The sequence below is a fragment of the Lathamus discolor genome, chromosome 6, assembly GCF_037157495.1.
Source record: "Lathamus discolor isolate bLatDis1 chromosome 6, bLatDis1.hap1, whole genome shotgun sequence".
Lineage (NCBI taxonomy): Eukaryota > Metazoa > Chordata > Aves > Psittaciformes > Psittacidae > Lathamus > Lathamus discolor.
Window position 1 is genome coordinate 91,549,412 of NC_088889.1, and position 18,331 is coordinate 91,567,742.

An 18,331-nucleotide genomic window follows, 5' to 3' on the forward strand; every position below is an offset into this window, starting at 1 on the left:
GCCCCATCTTCTGCTTGGAGAAGAGGCCAAGCCTGCTCTTCGTGCCTTCATGCAGGGTGCAGGAGGTAGTTTCTCTGTTGGCTGTAGACCAGAGCCTGCAATCCCCTCTGTGTGCAGATTGCCAGTCCCTGCAACACCCTGACAGCATCTGGAGCCGCCCGCTCTGCCAGCCCAGATGTGAGAGATGACGTGAGGGTATCGGCATCCTCTGCGCTCGCCAGACACCCGCTCTCCCTCTGGGCCTCCTCGCTGTGGGTGCAGCTGGGTGCAGGCAGCTGCAGAGTCCTTTTCCTTTCGCATCTCAGTGAAGCAGGGCTGGATGGCTCAGCTGTGGCTCGGGATCGCCACGTCATTGGGAAGCTGCTGCGGGAAACATTCACAGTCCATGTACACCCCGGAGCAGTGGTTTGCATTGGTTGTGGTGCACCAGCCAACCTCTGGCTCTCGCTGTGCTGCAGAGCCCAAGTGTGCGGTGGTGGTGGTAGCCACATCCCTGCTCCTGTGGGGATCACACATGGATGTCTTGGTGGTCCGTCTGGGGCAATATAGCATATTGTGAGCTCAGGGATTCCCCGGTTTAGTTACTCTGGAAGGGTTATGATAGCAAGGTAGGTCTGTATATAGTTGATGTTGCATAAAGTGTACTTACTCCTAGTTTTCTCTTCCCATAAACTGCATTCCTGGAGCAGTCACTTCCCTTTTTCCACCACCTTTGAATGGGAAAAGCCCATCTGCTTTTATCACTTAAAAACCAGTCCTGGCTTTTAGCACCTGCCCATGGTGACTTGCAAATCTCAACTTGCGTATAAATGGTGAAGATAACTGGAGGTGATGGACTGAAAGGGGTTGTTTGGTTTGTGCATGAGGGCAGGGGAGCTGCAGTGTCTGCTGCCCTGGCTGCAGGCAGGGCACCCGGCTGCCCATGCTGGTGGGTGCTCTGAGCTCATCACTGGGTGCAAAGGGCTGTGGCAAGACCCCTCAGGGAGCTGTCAGTGGCAAGGATGAAGCACTAATACAGTCCCAGTGGCAGTGCTTTACTGGGCTGCATCACAACAGCACTTTGAGCTGTTCTGGGCTCCGGTTCTCAACTTTCCTCCAACATCAGGGAGTAAATAAATGAGCTCCTGAAGCCGCTGAAGCTGTCACTGTGCTGCTCAGCCCTGCCAAGGGATGAGCACGGTGTGTGGCTGCTGCAGTCCCAGCCCTGCTGATGGAGATGGGAATGTCAGAGGCGTCTCCAAAGCACTTGGCGCTGCGGAGCCCCAGTGCCTTTCCCAGCTAATCCTGAGCCAGCAGCGTGTCAAGGACAGCCAGGCCCGGATGAGCCAAGTGCCTGAGCGAGCCAGAGCCGCGTGTTCCCAACAGGGCTCTTCCCCAGCATGGTGTTGTCTCCACTCTAACAAGTGGGTGAGCGTTGAAGACCTTGGGCTGTGTCCCCTGCTTTGTCCCCAGTCCCTGAGCTGTGTTCCCTGCCTCGTCCCCAGCCTTTCCCCTCCTGCCTCACTGCTCCAGGGCTGACACAGCGCTGCCTGCGCCCCAGACCCCAAACTGGGCTGCTCCGCGCCGGGACCAGCTCTGCCCCAGCTCCAAAGGGATGCTCAGGGCTCCGTGGGGAATCTGTGTATGTTGCAGCAGGGAGCACAGGGCTCTGTCCCTGTGTCTGCCTTGGGCTGACAAGAGGGTGAATTCCACCATCCTCAGTGTCTCAAAAGTCACATGTGAGACCCGTTCACGTTTCCTCTGCCCGTCTGCTCCAGCCTGAAATGCGTTTCAGTTCCACCCCAGTGATGCTGGCTTCTCATGGTTTATTTTCAAAACACCCAGACTCGTGTTGCTGCTGTGACTGGAGGCTTTCAGCAGACTTTGTTGAATGGAAAGCAATTCACTTCCACTGAGCACTCGAATCTAATGTGATGAGGGAGTGCAGGGAGGAGAGATGCAAGCAAGGTCAGTCTGTTTTACAGCAGCCTGAGGAGCAGCTTACATTGATGGAGCGTGGTCTGAGGATCCTCACTGGGGCTGATGGGATTAACAGGGCAAATTGCACCAGCAGAAGCAGTGCATCCCATTTATTGTGATAAATTAACCCTCAAATGGGTGAAACTGGTTTAAAATGGGAGGTTGGATTCTGTCGGATGAGGGGGGGCTTTGCCTGGGTGATGAACCAGCACGTAGCTGGGTTTTGATCACTGTGTGCAATGCAGAGAGGTGTGAGGAGGAGAAAATCTTACTGGGTTTTCTTACTCTTGGCTATAAACTGACTCTTTCCAACTTGCAGCTTTTACCACTTCGTAACGTGATGGAGTCTGCGTTCAGACTCCTGACACCCTGCTCCGATGCTGCTTGCACTTTGAGGGTGCTGAACTGAGGCACGACTCAGGGGTGGAAGGTGACAAGAGGTGATCAGTGGCTCAGCCATGAGCAAACCCTTTTCTGTGTTCCTTGAGGTGATTATGGGATGAGGATGTAGAAGCGCTACTTGTTAGACTTGGGGTTCCTAAATACTCCTGGATATACCACTGGTAGCTTTCTGCATCCCTTTGGGGTTATAATGGGAGCTGCAGGATAAACAGCAAGGTGTTAAGTTCAACTGTTGGCCATGGCAAGCTGGAAGTGTTGCAGAGCCATGTTTTCCTTTACCCACTGCTGTCCTCTCCCCGTGCAGGTGATGCTGGCGGAGAGGAAGGGCACAGATGAGCTCTATGCTGTTAAGATCTTGAAGAAGGACGTTGTAATCCAGGACGATGATGTAGAGTGCACGATGGTTGAAAAGCGCGTCCTGGCTCTCTCTGGGAAGCCGCCGTTCCTGACCCAGCTCCACTCCTGCTTTCAGACCATGGTAAGTGCTGGTGCCAGTGCTGCAACCCTGCTGCACCCTGAATGCTGGGCACTTTGCACAATGGGTTTTAGTAACTGGTGAGTCTATGGGCAGAAACCCTCTTAGAGAGCCGGTGTCACCAGTTACCCAGACCAGTGCCTCTCTGGATGGCTGCGGGGCACCCAGAAGCCGTGGGGATGGAGCTATAGAGACTTCTGCCCTGGTCATGTATCTTTGCTTCTTGACAACTTACCTTTGCTTTCATTCATGTTTCTTTCCCGACGCACATCACTGCCCTTGCCAAAGCAGCAGTGTATTTTCTGCCTTGGCAACCTCACAACTTGTCCAGTTTCCTTGGAAATGCATCTCCATGAACAACATGTCCCATCCCTGGCAGCGCTCAAGGCCAGGTTGGACACAGGGGCTTGGAGCAAGCTGCTCCAGTGGAAGGGGTCCCTGCCCGTGGCAGGGGTTGGAACTGGGTGAGCTTTAAGCTCCCTTCCAACCCAAACCAGTCTGGGATTTTATGTCCATGTGTTAAACTGGAGGCTGTAACATACAGTACCTGCACCCCTGAGGTTGTTTCATCAGGAGCTGTTGGTGGTGTTGGACGTGATTCCCCAGCCCCCCAAGTGGCCCTCAGCCTATGTCTGTTGCGATCCGATAGCAAAGTGCTGTGCTTTTCCTTTGGATTCACTCTTCGCAGAGAGCGAAGCCTGATAGAAACCACAGGAAATTCAGTCTGAAACAGGCGTGTGATTGAGTTTGTACAAATCAGAAGCAGAAAGGGGCAGCGGGAAGGGGACAGGGGACCTTTAAAGCAATCTCTGCCCGGCCATGAGTGACCTGTGAATGAAAATGTCCCCGTACATGTGAGTGGGAAGGGAGAGGGACTCTGCACGGTCCTTTAGAGCCATGACAATGCTTTCCAGGAGGATTACATTTTAATATTATCCCAGGAATTTCATTTACGGAACACATTCAGTGTATTTAAAGCCCGTGGACCGGCTTTGCAGCACAGCAATCAGGCTGTGGCAGGAGAAGCTATTTCACACAGCATCTCTGGCATCTCAAGTGAGTCAGCGCAGGATTATTCCTGGCAGACCTATAGTAGCTTAATAGTAATCGTATTTGTAATGTAATCAAAATGTATAGCAGGGTGTATTATCGAGTGCTGGCACAAAGCACTTTGATTTCTGGGAGCACAGCGCAGAGCACGGCTCTCAGCCGGGGCTGTCAGTGACTGGTGGGAGACAGAAAAGCCCCAGATCTGCATTTGAAAGAAGGGAAGATGAGCAGTGAGAGAGCTCCTGCCTGGGGCCGATGCACCAGAGAAGCCCCGTGCTGGCCTGGCTGAGGGGCCCTGCAGTGCTCTGCCCCAAAAAGCTCCTGGGGGTGTCCCTTGGGGCTCAGCAGTGAAGGGCACAGCAGCAGCGGTGATGCTGAGATGAAAATAGCGGGTGGATGGGGAATGTGGCTCTGACTCTGGCTCCCAGCATGGGCGCAGGCAGGAGCTGGACCAAAGGGTGGGTAATTGGGAGGAGGGTGTTGGAAGGAGCCCTGGGAGTTGCATCTTGGCTCATGCAAGGGGGTATTTACGTATCCGTAACTTGCTGTTGCTCGGTGAGTTCAGATGCCCCAGACCTGGACAGATCCCATCCTTTTCTGCTGTAGACAAGAGCTTTCCATGTCCCTCCTCCCTCCAGCCCTTCGGCTCGCCAGCCATCTGGCTGCTTTATTCATGACAGCTCTTCTCTCTGAAGCACCAGCGTTCTCTTCTCCACCCAAATGAGGAAAGCTTGAATCCTGCTTTTAGAGCTCAGCTGCCTGTTTCAAGAGACCATCTCTTTAATATTCTTCCTACTTGAAGTCGATCGATATATTTAGGAAGCAGCTGCAGCGAGCATAGCATTGCTTCACTTTCCAGTTGCTGTCACAGGGGGACAAGCGTGGCACTGGCTGCTGAAGGTGACTTTGCCCCGTGCCTTGCTGCTGCACTGGATCCACACCTTGGCAGAGGCTGCTCATTACAGAGGGGTATGCTCCCAAATTCCCACTCATAAGCCGAAATCCCTCCTATCCCATCAGTGCCACATGTTTTACACAGCCTGATTGCCCCTCTGGTGCAGTCTCATTACCTTTGAGGCTGCCCTGCTGTCAGGGCTGTGCATTGGGGCTGTGATGGGTGGAGGAGCTGATTACCCAAGTTATTCCATAGCTCTTGTTGTGCTAATGATCACATTTGCATATCTTCTGGGCTGCTCATCCTTGCTGTCTGAAAAGCAGGGAAAGGTTTGTTTAAGGGGGAAACGAGGAATGGGAAATACAATGAGTTAATGTGAGGGTGCCCAGAGAAGCTGTGGCTGCCCCATCCCTGGCAGTGCTCCAGGCCAGGTTGGACACAGGGGCTTGGAGCAAGCTGCTCCAGTGGGAGGGGTCCCTGCCCGTGGCAGGGGTTGGAGCTGGAGGAGCTTTATGGTCTTTATTACAGCAGATGTCTGCTGGCAGGGAGGACCCACTCGGATGGTGGTCCAGAGCTGCTGCTTCTTCTTCCCAGAGGAGCATCCCGCAGTGGTCTAATTTCATGCCTTAGGCAATCTTGCAGGGTTTTCCTCACAGGCAATTCCCATTAGAAAAAACCATCCGAGGGAGGTGGTGTTCCAAGGGCACGATTCCCCAGGGAAAGCTGTTGGTGAGTGGAGCTCCTACTTGCCCAGGGCTCCCGGGACTTGCAGGGCTCTGTTTGGGGTGCAGCACGATAAAATCCAGCTTCTTTTGCACTATTAATCTGATTGTGTGGGAATGCTCAGGTCTTGCTTCTTGCCTTGCCGCTCTCAGCGTTGATCATCTCCCACAGTTTCTAGAATTCCCAGCAATGTTTTGAGGACTGGGCTTACATCCAGCACTCCCAATGGATGCAGGAGCCATGCTGACTATTCCACACCGCCGCCAGCTCACCACAGCTCTAGGGCGGTGCAGGGTGCAAGCTCCAAGCATGGTGCAGAGCAAAACACATCCCTTCAGAAGCTTGCTTGGTCAGGTCTGCACCTCTGTGGCTATGGAAGAGGAGGAATGCTTCCATCTGGAGAGAATTAACGCAAGCAAAGCTCGGTTTGCACATCACAGGCAAAGCCAGTGTGTGCTCCTTGGTGGCTGTGGCTGCATCTGCCTGCACATGTCACAGGCACTGACTGACCTGTTCTACCTTTAACAGTTACTCCATTAACGACGAGTGAACATTAAGTGCAGCCTCAGCCCAGGCTGGGATGGGGGGTGGTGGGGGTGATGCAGCCTCCTTCCACCTTCCCACCTCAAGTTGGGAGCTGGGAATGCCGCGCATCCCTGCTGGTGCCTGGCCAAATCACACCGGTCACTGCCTGCTCGTGGCAACTCCTGACTCTTGAGCATCCCTTAGCTGAAGCTGTGCAGAGCCTGGGCAAATACCAACAGGGAGGTGTCTGCTCCAGCACCCTGCAAACGGCCTCGGTGAAGGATGAGAGCAGATTCGTCAATGGAAAGTGAAAAAGCTGGTTTAGGAATTCCTCCACTCGCCTTCCCCTTCGGATTGATGTGCAGAGGTGCAGAGCTAAAGACCAGAGCATTGCAAAGCAATTGGCACATGCGTCTGATGGGCTCTGGGTGAGCACCAGCTCCACCTGCACCCCTTGGGGAGGGCAATGACGACAGTTGTATTGCCATGAAAGCTCCAGGCTGGAGCTGCCAGCTCTGACCCCTGCGGATTCCCTGCTCTGATAATTGTGCTGCTAACTGCTTGCTTTTGTTTTTCCTCTAGGATCGCTTGTATTTTGTGATGGAATATGTGAACGGTGGAGACTTAATGTACCAGATCCAGCAGGTTGGGAGGTTTAAAGAGCCACATGCTGTGTAAGTTCGGTAGCCCTCATTTGACACCTTAGGGTAGGTATTTGATGTACCTTTGTCGTGCAGCTGGAAAGATAGCCCAAGCCACAGGCATTTGTGGTGCCTTGACAGAAAGGGTAGGGAAAGGGAGGCCAGCAGGAATCAGAAGGTGCAGGATGACTCTGCCTGGTGCTAAGGGTGCTGGCACCTCCAGCTCATCTGTGGGATACATTGCAGTGGTTGATAGGCAAATAATTGACCTCCATAAAAGCACCAGGCAGGAGGATTGGAGGCTCCTGGGAGACACCGGGAGCATGCCTCTGGTCTCCCCTGTACCCTTTCCATGGCATAAGAGGGACGTGGGGTCTTTGGCTGCTCTGCTGGGGTTGCCAGCCTGGCTGTTAACGGGCAGCTTTTGGCTCCTGCTCCCTGTAACGTGGACAGAGCAGAACGTGTTTGTGAAAGCCTTCATCTGCTTAAACAAAGACACAGCGAGAGAGCAGAGCCTGGTGGGTGTGAGCTGGTGCTTTGGGCCCTTGGCAGAGCCCTCCCAGACCCAGAACGTTCTGTAAAGCAGGCAGTGCCCTGTGTGTTGCCTCCTCGGCCTCCCGAGATGACAGATAACTTCTCAAGCCCCATTGCCAGCTCACAATAGCGAGCAGCTCTCACTTGATGCGAGTTTGTGTAACACAAAGTGACAGCCCCTGCTAGCCCACAGCAACCCGATCACATCCCTGCCCGATGCCAGCTTGTGTCATTCTCCTGCGATGCTTGTCTGGTGGGTTTATGCCGTGCTGTCTTATCCTTTGGTCACGTATGCCCCATGCCTTTCACTGGGTGCGGTTGCTTTGGAAAGGTTTTCATTTCGATTCATCTCCTTTAATGATGGGTGTCCCTTTCGATCCTTTCATTGCAGATTCTACGCAGCAGAAATAGCCATCGGCCTCTTCTTCCTGCAGAGCAAAGGCATCATTTACCGGTAGGTGAGCAAGTTCCTCCTTCCTCACTCCCCCTCAGGACTCCAGCCACAGCCAGAGCAGTGTCAGGACCATGATGCTGTGCAGGGCTCTGTAATACTCGTGCCATGGATAGGGCCTGGCAGCTGCCACCCAGACCGGGGCTGTGAACCTCAGAGTGTCACTGGGTTTGGAGCAGGTCCTCATCTTTGTCCCTGTTTTATAGGAGGGCAGCTCTGGTTCCTCTCTTGCTCCGTTTCATGCATTTCAGTCCATACAACACAAATACTGGCAGCGTGGACTGATGCTGAGTCACTTGTTCTGCTGCAGGGCACTATTTTCTTACCATTAACACCAGAGTATGCACTTATGAAGCCTTATCTGCACTTATCTTAGTGTTAATGATGCTGGACCAGGCTCTGGTTAAGCACTAAAACTAGTGTACCGCTCCTCATCCCTGCTCCAGAGTATTCCCAAAGCCCGAGGTAGAGCAGAGCATCCTAATGAGTGTCAGATACCATTAAGTGCTTTGCAAAAAAGAGATGCCAGCTGTGAAGTTAGGAGATGCTCAAGACTGTTCTGAAGATGAAAGAAGTGGAGCAAACCTGATGTGAGCGATGTTTTTTGCCATTAGCCACTACAGAGAGATTCTAGGTCTGTCAGTCCCCAGTGCCACTTCTTCCTTCCTTCCTCCGAATCCGAATCCAGGCTGTGTCTGTCTGCCTTTGGCCTGTCAGGGTTCTGAGAACTGATACAGTAATTGGATAAAACAGTGTTAGAAAACAGCAAGTTGTAAATTGCACTGTTTCTTTTCCTGGGTGCTTACTGCACATAAGCCTTGTGCACTGTGCAGCCCCACAGCATTGCTGAGCAGGCTGTTCCCAACGGGGCCATAGAAACCCAGCCTGGTTTGGGTTGGAAGGGACCTTAAAGCCCATCCAGCTCCAGCCCCTGCCCCGGGCAGGGACCCCTTCCACTGGAGCAGCTTGCTCCAAGCCCCTGTGTCCAACCTGGCCTTGAGCACTGCCAGGGATGGGGCAGCCACAGCTTCTCTGGGCACCCTGTGCCAGCGCCTCAGCACCCTCACAGGGAAGAGCTTCTGCCTAAGAGCTCAGCTCACTCTCTCCTCGGGCAGGTTCAAGCCATTCCCCTTGGCCTGGCCCTACAGGCCCTTGTCCAAAGCCCCTCTCCAGGTTTCTCACCTGCCTGGGAGCTCACTGTCGCACTCAGGCCAGGGAAATCTTGCACCATGCTCCAATATTGAACTGGAGACCTTTGGGTAACGCTTTACTGCATAGAACGTAAGCCAGGAGTGTCCCACATCTCAGAACCGTGTGGTAATTACATGGCTGGTAATGTACAAATTGCACATGAAATACTGAGCACTGGCTATGGAACCATGTGGAACCATATGGAACCTCGGGCTGGAACCCCCTCCCTGGAGGAGCCAGGGATAAGATCAGGAGCTCTGTAACTGCCTCTGCAGTTTGTGCTGAAGAGCAGAGCTCCCACAGGGTTGGGTCCAAGTAACAGGTATTCTGTGGCCGAGGATCAGAGGGAAACGCAGTGATCGGTGTTGCCATGGGGGAGCGCAGCGCAGGTGATGCAGGATGTCTGCTGAGCAGGTGCTGCTGCATCGCCGGGGAGCGTTAAGTACACTTTGATTTCCATAGGTGCAAAAAAATAGCTCTATTAAATCTGCCTCCCTGGTAGATGAAAGTGCTTCCCTCAGACACTTAAAAGCGATTTGCCCAGCATGGTGTTCCTGTGGGTTAAAAGTAAACTAAACCCTGCATCCTGACAGAGCCCCGGCTTATTTGTGCTCATTTCCCCCAGCGTTACCCTGCAAAGAGCCTGGGTGTGAGACAAAGCCAGAGCTCGCCTGTGGGAGGGCTCCTGGAGCCAGCAAACTGCATCCTTGCTGGGTGGCTTCATGCGTGGTCTTTGGTGTCATTGCTCTGCTTCGCTTTATAGGGACCTAAAGCTGGACAACGTGATGCTGGACAGCGAGGGGCACATAAAGATTGCAGACTTTGGCATGTGCAAGGAGAACATCTGGGACGGGGTGACCACCAAGACCTTCTGCGGCACTCCAGACTACATTGCACCTGAGGTAGGGTTTGCAGAGGCAGCCACTGCTCTTCTGTGTGTGTTCCAGCAGCCTGGCTGATGCTCTTTCCTATGGGATGACCTTGCTTTGGGCAGCTGATTGGAACAGGGACATTAGTTAATTCACCATCAGCCTGGGAAGTCCATCCCCTCAGCACTGGCTGTCCCCAAGGGCTACCTAAGGAAGCAGTGATGCTGGATCTGCCTCTCTGTTGGCTATCTGCCCTGCTTCTGCCTCCGAGTACAGCAGATCCTCCGTGCTGCTGTCCCTGCAGTGTGTTTGTCCTCTCTGGGTGTTTTTCCCTTGTCTGTGCTGCTGGCATCACCACGCCTGTCTGGTCCTTGGCACACTCAAACCCACCGGGGGCTGCTCCTCACACGCTTCCTTGCTCCTGGAGAAGAAGAGCTCAGGAGCTCAGCCCATGTGTGACAGCGCTTGCAGCACAATGAGACCGCTGGGAATAATGGAATTATCAATGGATAATATTTCCATGTGAAGGGAAAACCTTTAGATCTCTCCAGCTTGCTGCTCGCAGTGGAGGGCTGTGTCTAGTGAGGGGAGGCTTCTTGTCTGCGGCTCTAGATCACTCCAAAGTGACTTTACGTTTGGTTATTACTCGTGATGGAGTCACACATGACACATGAAGTGCTATGGGGTGCCATTTTATGTCAGGCTTGTGAAACTCAGGTGGGTAACTGTTCCCAAATGTCTGTTCCCTCCCAAGTCTTCTCCCTCCACTGAATTTTCAATGATGAGATTTAATATTTATTCATTTAAATATTTTAGAGAAAGAGGTTCTCTTTGCTGGGACATGGAGATGCTTGTGTGCTGAGCTGCATTGTGTCTTGCTGCAGCCACAGCAGTGTTTAATTACTCACTCCAATGTGCGTTACATACCCATATCCTACAGAGATTGATACTGGTGTTCTGCTGGTCCATAGCTCTGTCGCTGTGTGATTAATACTCCTTCAAAGCAGGGCAAATGACCAGTTCTAAGGTGTTTGCCTGAGCATTCACTTCCACTCATTCTCTTCTCCTTGCTCAAAGTTTTTGCTCCCCCCAAAGGAAAACAGGAAGTGGGAAATGAGGATGCAAATCACCACAGTGCACAGGGATGGTATTAAATCTGCTGTAGTGGGTCTCGAAGAGTGAATTTACACCTCGCCTGTTTTGTGGCTGGCAACAGGGGGATGCCCTTCTGCTGTGCTCTCCAGCTGGGCAGCCAAGCCTGCAACACTCCAGGGTCTTCCTGCTGGACCATGCTTCCTCCCTTAGGAAGCTGCAGTGCTCTCAAGCCAACACATCTTCAGGGTAAACATGTCCTGTGATTTGCTTGACCCATTTTTAGGGCTTTTTCTATTCTAAGATACAGCGCTATGTGCCAAGGGCACAGGTACTGGGTGCAGATACCCCATTCGTGTAGTTCCCTCTGAACAAAACGTGTTGGGTTCTGACCTCCCCCAACATACCGTAGTGGCTTCAATTTGCAGAGATGCTCTCCTGCAAGGATTTCTCCTAAGTGCTGTTTTCCTGTAAAGGCCTTTTTGGCATGAGCAGTTCACACCTCAGTTTCCCAGAGCTCTTGTACATCATCTAAAGAGCAAGTGGGAGGAACTTCAAGTGTGCTCAGTCAAGGAAGTTCAGAGCTTGAAAGTCAGCATCTGATCTAGACGGGAAGGGTCTGGCCAGACCACAGGATGCTGTCAAGGCAGTTGGGGTTGTATCACTGTGTTTGGGCATGTGTCTGGACCAGGACCAGGGCAGAAAAGATTGGAGCTGGGTGGAAGTCACCTGTTCTTAGGTGGGGTGGCAGCACTTGCCCTGCATCCTGATGTACCCCCTGGCTGGATCCCTTTGGATACTGCAGTGGTCTTTCTAGAGTTATTGAATGTGAAGACTTGAGGCTGAAGGCCCATCCCTGGCAGTGTTCAAGGCCAGGTTGGACAAGGACTGGAGCAAGCAGCTCTAGTGGAAGGTGTCCCTGCCCGTGGCAGGGGTTGGAACTGGATGAGCTTTAAGGTCCCTTCCAACCCAAACCTTTCCATGATTCTGTGATTTGCCCGCGGGTCTGGAGCCTTGCCTGGGGACAGTCCCCTGGAGCTGGATTGCTCGTGCGTTCTCCCATGATTAGCATACGATTTGCATTTTTGCTGGAGTGCAGGAATCTTTGCGGAATAGAACCCTGCAATTAGGATGAATGCATCATGTAATTGTTTTGCATTAAGTAACAGATGGCGGAGCCCGGGGCCTGTCGAAGCCTGAGCACTGCAGTGATGCCCAGCACCAGCCGCACAGCAACTAAACCGGAGTGGAAGACCCACGGAAGACCGGCTCCTCCTGTGGTCCCCATGTGGGACCTCTCACTGCTCCCCCCAGATGTGGATGGAGGGTGGTGGGACCCCCGTGCTTAAGGGGAACAAGTGGGCTTGCTGTGAGCTTCAGTAGCAAGGGACTAACGCCTCCATGGGGTTCAGCTGTAGGTTCCCCCAAAGCACCAACACACACGGGTGAGGGCACCCACTCTACAGCGGCAGGTTCACCAGGTGGCTTTGCTGCCGGTTCATACAATGGTGGAATTTGGGGTATTTCGGGTTTTGCAGGGTGAATCATGGAAAATACAATTCGTGGTTTGGTGCCTTACCCAAAATAAACGTTGGTATTTTTAAATCTAAAACCTCCGAGTTAGATCCCGGCTCCAGCACAGCCACGCTGCTGGGTGAGGGTAGGGCTGTCAGTTATTAGGCTCTTTGTGAGGGATGCTCCTCAATAAATATCCAAAAGCAAACTGGCAGCCTGGGGTGCAGAGGGGTTTGGCTGCCCGTATGCTGCAGGTTTGTTTGAAAGGGCCATGTACCACCCGCACAGGGATAAACTCCGTGCTGAGGTTTCAAACCAACCGCACTGATTTTAGTGGGGAAGAGAAATTCCAAAGGGGATGAGGGTGAATGGGAACGGCGCCTGCTCCAATGGGCCTGGCTGTGCCCAGGCTGGAAACCGCAGCGAATATGCAGAAGTTCCACCTAAATCCGAGTGAATCTGTCTCAAATCACAGCAAATATTCTATTTGTGTTTCTAATATTTAGTGCACACTTGAGACCTGATGATGTTTTAAAGCTGCTGAACCCTCTGCCTACCGCATGCTGTTTGTAATTGCAGCTCCCCCTGGTCAGGGACTGATGTCTCAGTAAATAACCTTGTCCTTCTGACCCGGACTACAACTGGAAATGGGCTTGTGTTGTGCCAACAGGTTAAAAACGGGAGCGTAACCCTGCTGTTTGTGTTGTTTCAGATTATTGCTTATCAGCCCTATGGGAAGTCTGTGGACTGGTGGGCATTTGGAGTCCTGCTCTATGAAATGTTAGCTGGCCAGGTAATTGAGTTTTAATTGATTCCTATGGGACTGGGTTAGGTTCCATTGCGAGCTGTGATTTGTTCTGTTGCTGGCACACGGTTGGGGGGTGTCTCCTCGGTGCTGGGGATGGTGGATGCAGCACTGAGACACAGGGCACTGTGCAGTGCAGCCAGAGCTGGCCTTGTGGCCGGGGATCACAGAGCACATGGAAGCTCAGAGACCAGGAAACGCCACTGAACCTCTGTTTGCTTCGCTCTAGGCTCCCTTTGAGGGGGAAGATGAAGACGAGCTCTTCCAGTCCATCATGGAACACAACGTCGCCTACCCCAAGTCCATGTCCAAGGAGGCTGTGGCGATCTGCAAAGGGGTAAGGGCTGGCCCGTGTTGTGCTGTGGGGGAGAGGTGCAGCCGTGGGTGCAGGGATGTGCATGCACCTCCAGCAGTGTGCAGTCCTATGTGCATGGTCCCAGCTTCTCCTTGCTCTGCTCCAGGGGAATGTGGCAAACCCCGGCTGTGTTCTGCTGTGCTGTGCTCCTACAACACAGCTGGTGTTAATGTGTGTATATGTACTGAAACCAAGTAAAAATATCACCTAGATCTGTTCTGTGCCATGACACTGAGCAGAAGCTCAGGTAGGACCAGAGGCCTGGTTTTGCGCAAGCGAAGGTCAGGAGGAAATGGGAGCATTGGCTGGGACGTGGGGATTGAAGGCATCTGCACAGAAATCCTGCTCCCTGTTAGGTGCCAACAGGGGAGCTTTGTGCATCTTTACTCGCAAGGAAAAATGATGCTCAGAGAAGATGACTGTGGTTTCTAACCAGTTTTCCTAAGATCAGGTACAAACCCTTCATCCTGCAGCATTTCCCACGTAGCTGTGATGAGCTGTCCCTTGGGGCACCTCCGGTTCAGTGCCCCAGTACTGCTGGGTCAGGGCAGTCTTTCCACTATAGCTCTCAGTTTGCAGTGAAGCTCTGCATTGCCCAATGCCCTGAGCTCTCTATAGGCTGGCCCTAGGCAAGACTTAGATGCAGTCTGCACTGATTTGCGTTGTGATGAATAAAGGCTGGCTAGGTCCTGATGTTATTGTGCATGTGGTTATTGCTTGGGACCGAGCCTCATCTCAGCCAGGCAGTGTCAAACGGTGCTATAAATACGTGTTTGTGTAGGAATTTAAAAAATGTTTGCTTTTAACAGTTAATATTTAAAACATCTGAGCATTCTGTGCCCCAAAATAGCGTTTCCATCTACAAATGACACATCTCGCGCTTCACGCTCCCACTGCGGCATTTCAGAGCCTCTTCCCAGTGTTGCCAGGCTTCAACACTGGTGTTAAAGAGGAGTATTCGCTTGTCCCGTGGGAGAAGCTGCTGCAGGTGATCCCGTGGGCACAGGGAGGGGGATGCTGTCCAGGCATCCTTCGAAACATAGGAAAATGAAGTCCTTGATTCAGAAACATGGTGATCAAAGGGGGAATTTCCACAGGCTTTCGGCGCCATCATTTGTGTCATCGGCCAGGACATAAGGGAAAAGTCCAGCAGCCAGGCAGGATGGAGGAAGGATGCTTTTGGTGACGCTGTGAACACCGTTATACCCACGGCGCCTGAGGGAGCGGGGGCTGGAGCAGGGTTGAGTCTCACTGTCAGCTTCATTGCTGTTGCATCAGTCAGGATGGGGATGCTGTAAATAGACGAGAAGAGCCCATGACTGAAACATCTGCTGGGTGTAGCTGCAGTGGCTTGTCTCACTTCGGGAGCTGGGAGGATGCTCAGCTGTGCAGGGAGGGCTCGGCTCTTATGAGCTCCTGTGGGTTTTTGCAGGGAAGTGGCAGTTCCCTCTGTACAACTGTTCTTTCAGGAAGTGCACCCAAACTCGTGACATTCCTCGTCACCGCCAAGCTGCTACACCAGGAAGTTCAAGTAGAAATGAGTGCAGTGTTTAAGAGCTGTCAGTAAGGTGGAAACCAACTGGTTGTGTTTCCCCTGGAATACAGTGACACAGGTCTCAATGAACTGCAGAGGCGCTGAGGCTGCTTGTGTTGTACGCGGTGGGTCTTGCAAGAGGGCACAAACCCAGCGCGGTACCAGTCCAGAGGACAATCAGTTGGAGAAGCCTCAGCTCCTGCGTGTGAAGGGTTTGGTATTTCAGTGCTCTCTGAAACAATGGTGGTGTTCCCACACGGTTTCGCTCCACGCGCCGGTGCCAGTCACCGCTTACTGCTGCACAGCGCAGAGATGAGAACCCTTTGATTCTGAAAGCCTTGTGTTGCCGGAGCCAAGAAACAAGCATTCATCAGGGATCGTTGGCTGGGAAGCAAACGGAGAGTTAACCAGGACGCAGCTCCTTGACTCGCAGTCAGCAGCAATTACCAGATCAAACGGAGCATCTCCCTCCTCTGCTGTCAGCTCCGGTTTTGTCTGAAGGCTGTGTTGGAGCTGCTGGTCCATGGCGCAGGTAGCTCAGCGCTGCTCTCTTGAGCTCTGCTTTGCTTATCGGGAGCCAGGCTCCCATTCCAGGGCACTGGCACAAGCCATCAGCTGTTTTCCATCCCCTATGGAGGGGTTTGACTGCTTGAGCAAAGCAGCCCATTCCAGGTGAGCAGGCTGTGAATAGAAGCTCCCTTTTTAGTCTATCCCTGGTAGCAAAGGCATTCACTGTCAGGTTTTGTGCAGTGAAGATCCCATGTATTTTGAGTGGTATTTCCAGCAGTGCATCTCTCACGTGTGCCCGTGTCAGTGGCTGTGGGTAGAAGGGCAGCTGGAGGGTTGGGAGCATTGGGATCCACTCCTGGCTGAGGCTGGGATGGGATCAGGCCCTGCTGTTATGGTAGCATGGCACAGAAGCATGCCCAGGTGAAGGGACTGGTGGTGTCCTGATGGGAAGGTCCTAGTGGAGCTGCTGTCCATGAGCTGTGGGGTCTCACAAACATGGGCAAAGATCACCTGCGTCACCTCTGTTCCTCTTGGTGCTGTTCAACGAACACGCAGCATCCATGTGCTTTCCAGACAGGAAGAACCCCAGCTAAAGCTGGGGTTTGGCAAAGCAGTTGAATCCAGACTTGGACTTTCCCTGTATCTGAGCTGCAAACATCAGGTGTGATTTGATCTGAAGCATCCTCATCTGCAGAAGCCTGAAGGGTTTTCACTGCGTTAGTATGGGGATTAAATCAACCTGTTCCTGTTTAATACAAACAAAGCTAAATGATGATCCTACGTAAGCCAGGAGAATCAATCTGCATGTTTATGGGGTCCTATATATCAATAACAGATGGTACCTTTATGCTCACATGCATAAAAACACAATAGGAAAACAAGAAAACGTAATTTCTGGAGGCATCTGTAGAAATACTGTGATGTGGCCGTTGAAGCTAGAGGTGTTGGTGTGTTCAGGAGCAGCACTTCACAGCAAAGCCTCACAGATGGATTTCTTTACATGTTTGCTGCAAACAAAGCTATTTGGATGGGATCTTAGGAAAAACATCTTCAATGAGAGGGCTGTCAAGCACCGGAACAGGCTGCCCAGGGCAGTGCTGGAGTCACCATCCCTGGAAGTGCTTGGGGACACAGGTTAGTGGTGGCCTTGGCAGTGCTGGGTTAATGGCTGGACTCGATGATCTTAAAGGTCCTTTCCAAAGTAAACGATTCTATGATTCTATTTGATGTGACAGCCATATCGCTATATCAGTTTGTTAGCATGTTCCAGACTTTCACATTGCTGTCAAAAAATTGCTTTATCCTAGAATCACAGCCTGGTTTGTGTCGGAAGGGACCTTAAAGCTCATCCAGTTCCAACCCCCTGCCATGAGAGGGACATCTTCCTCTAGAGCAGGTTGCTCCAAGCACCATTCAACCTAGGAAAACCTTATTGAGTCATAGGAGGCTTTCTCACTGCTAAGGGGGACCCGACTGAATGGTCAGGATGCTGTTTAGAGCTCGCTGAGGAGATGCAAAAAGATGCTCTTGCTTCGGTGAACCTAAGTCAGCGTGAAGGGGATGCAGTGAGAGCCGAGGGACTGTGAGGTTCAGTGGGGCCGGAAGTGGGCAGGTACCTGCCCATGTGCAAGGTGATGTGAAAGCTGCCTTGCTGTGCTGCCTTGGCGGTGCTGGGCTCCCTGCCTGCTGGTGGCACCACTCTCCTCTCCTGGCAGGGGACAGTGGCCAGATCCAGCCCATCCTGCTTGTCCCTGCTGCTCTTTCAGGAGACCAGGACACAGAACATCTTCCACCTTACCAGGCTTCTTACACTGGGATTTGTTGATGGTTTCCCTTATGCAGGGCTGCCTGCTGCAATACCAAGACAAACCGTGTTACTTACCCCCAAAACATAAAACAGGGGTTAGAAAAACATCTCGCTTTGCTTTTTTGCTGCCAGCTGCCCCCTGCCCTCACTTGCAGCCCACCAGTGCGGCTCCAGCGTGGCTCCTCGCACAGGATGGGCTCTGCAGGCTGATGCTGATGCCAGTCACATCCCTGCCCTGCGGAGAGGCAGGTCTTGCCATCTGGAAAATCACTTGTCCAGCTTGGGAAGCCTGGTGGGCCCTTGCTGTGTGCAGATGGGATTCCGAGGGAGTGCTGCTGGCTCAGGGAAGCCTCGCTCCATCAGTCTTGGAGCTGCAGGTTGCCTCGCCATGGATGCAGGGCTATTTGCTAGCGCCATGGTGAGCAGCTCTGCTCTTGCTTCACATTTGTTGAGGTTTTTTCTTTAAAGGATGTTTTTTTATTATTCTGGGGGGTTTTAGCAGGGTTTTCCTTGGTTTCAGCTCCCCGCCATAGCATTACTTTTAAAGATGAGCTTCCCTGAGCAGGTTTGGTTTGTGCACCCATGGACGGCCGGGGTAATGTGTCTGGGGCTTGTTCACCCCTGGGGCCCAGTGGGCTGCCCAGTGCTTGGGCTGACGTGTCTGTTCATCACAAAACACTTATAAAACCCTTTCCTTTGGGGGGCCAGATCCGACAGAAGTTGGGCCCCAGGATCCAGAGTCAACCTCTGCACAGCTCTGGGCTCAGTTTTAACTGCCCTGCTTTTAATAAAGCAGCCCTCTCATAGCGAGTGTACAGCTCATATTCTCTGTGCTTATCAATGTCTTGTGACTCGCTGGAATCTCCATCTGATCTCTGGACACAGCTCAAACAATGCCCCCAGGATATTAATATTGTACGGCTGCCCTTAATTCCCATGGCCCGTTTCGCTTCTCTTATTGAGCCAGTGGAGAGGAGAAGGTTAGATGATAAACAACA

General features: G+C 52.5%; 1 protein-coding gene across 2 annotated transcripts in view; it reads left to right on the forward strand.

The window, feature by feature from the left end:
• Window positions 1-18,331, forward strand: part of PRKCB (protein kinase C beta) — a 105,219-nt gene that overhangs the window by 72,255 nt on the left and 14,633 nt on the right. For both annotated transcript variants that reach the window (XM_065684927.1, XM_065684926.1), the window contains exons 10-15: window positions 2,666-2,839; window positions 6,612-6,703; window positions 7,596-7,658; window positions 9,610-9,748; window positions 13,035-13,115; window positions 13,357-13,464. In XM_065684927.1, coding sequence (XP_065540999.1) covers window positions 2,666-2,839; window positions 6,612-6,703; window positions 7,596-7,658; window positions 9,610-9,748; window positions 13,035-13,115; window positions 13,357-13,464 — 657 coding nt within the window. The remainder of the gene's footprint in view (window positions 1-2,665; window positions 2,840-6,611; window positions 6,704-7,595; window positions 7,659-9,609; window positions 9,749-13,034; window positions 13,116-13,356; window positions 13,465-18,331) is intronic.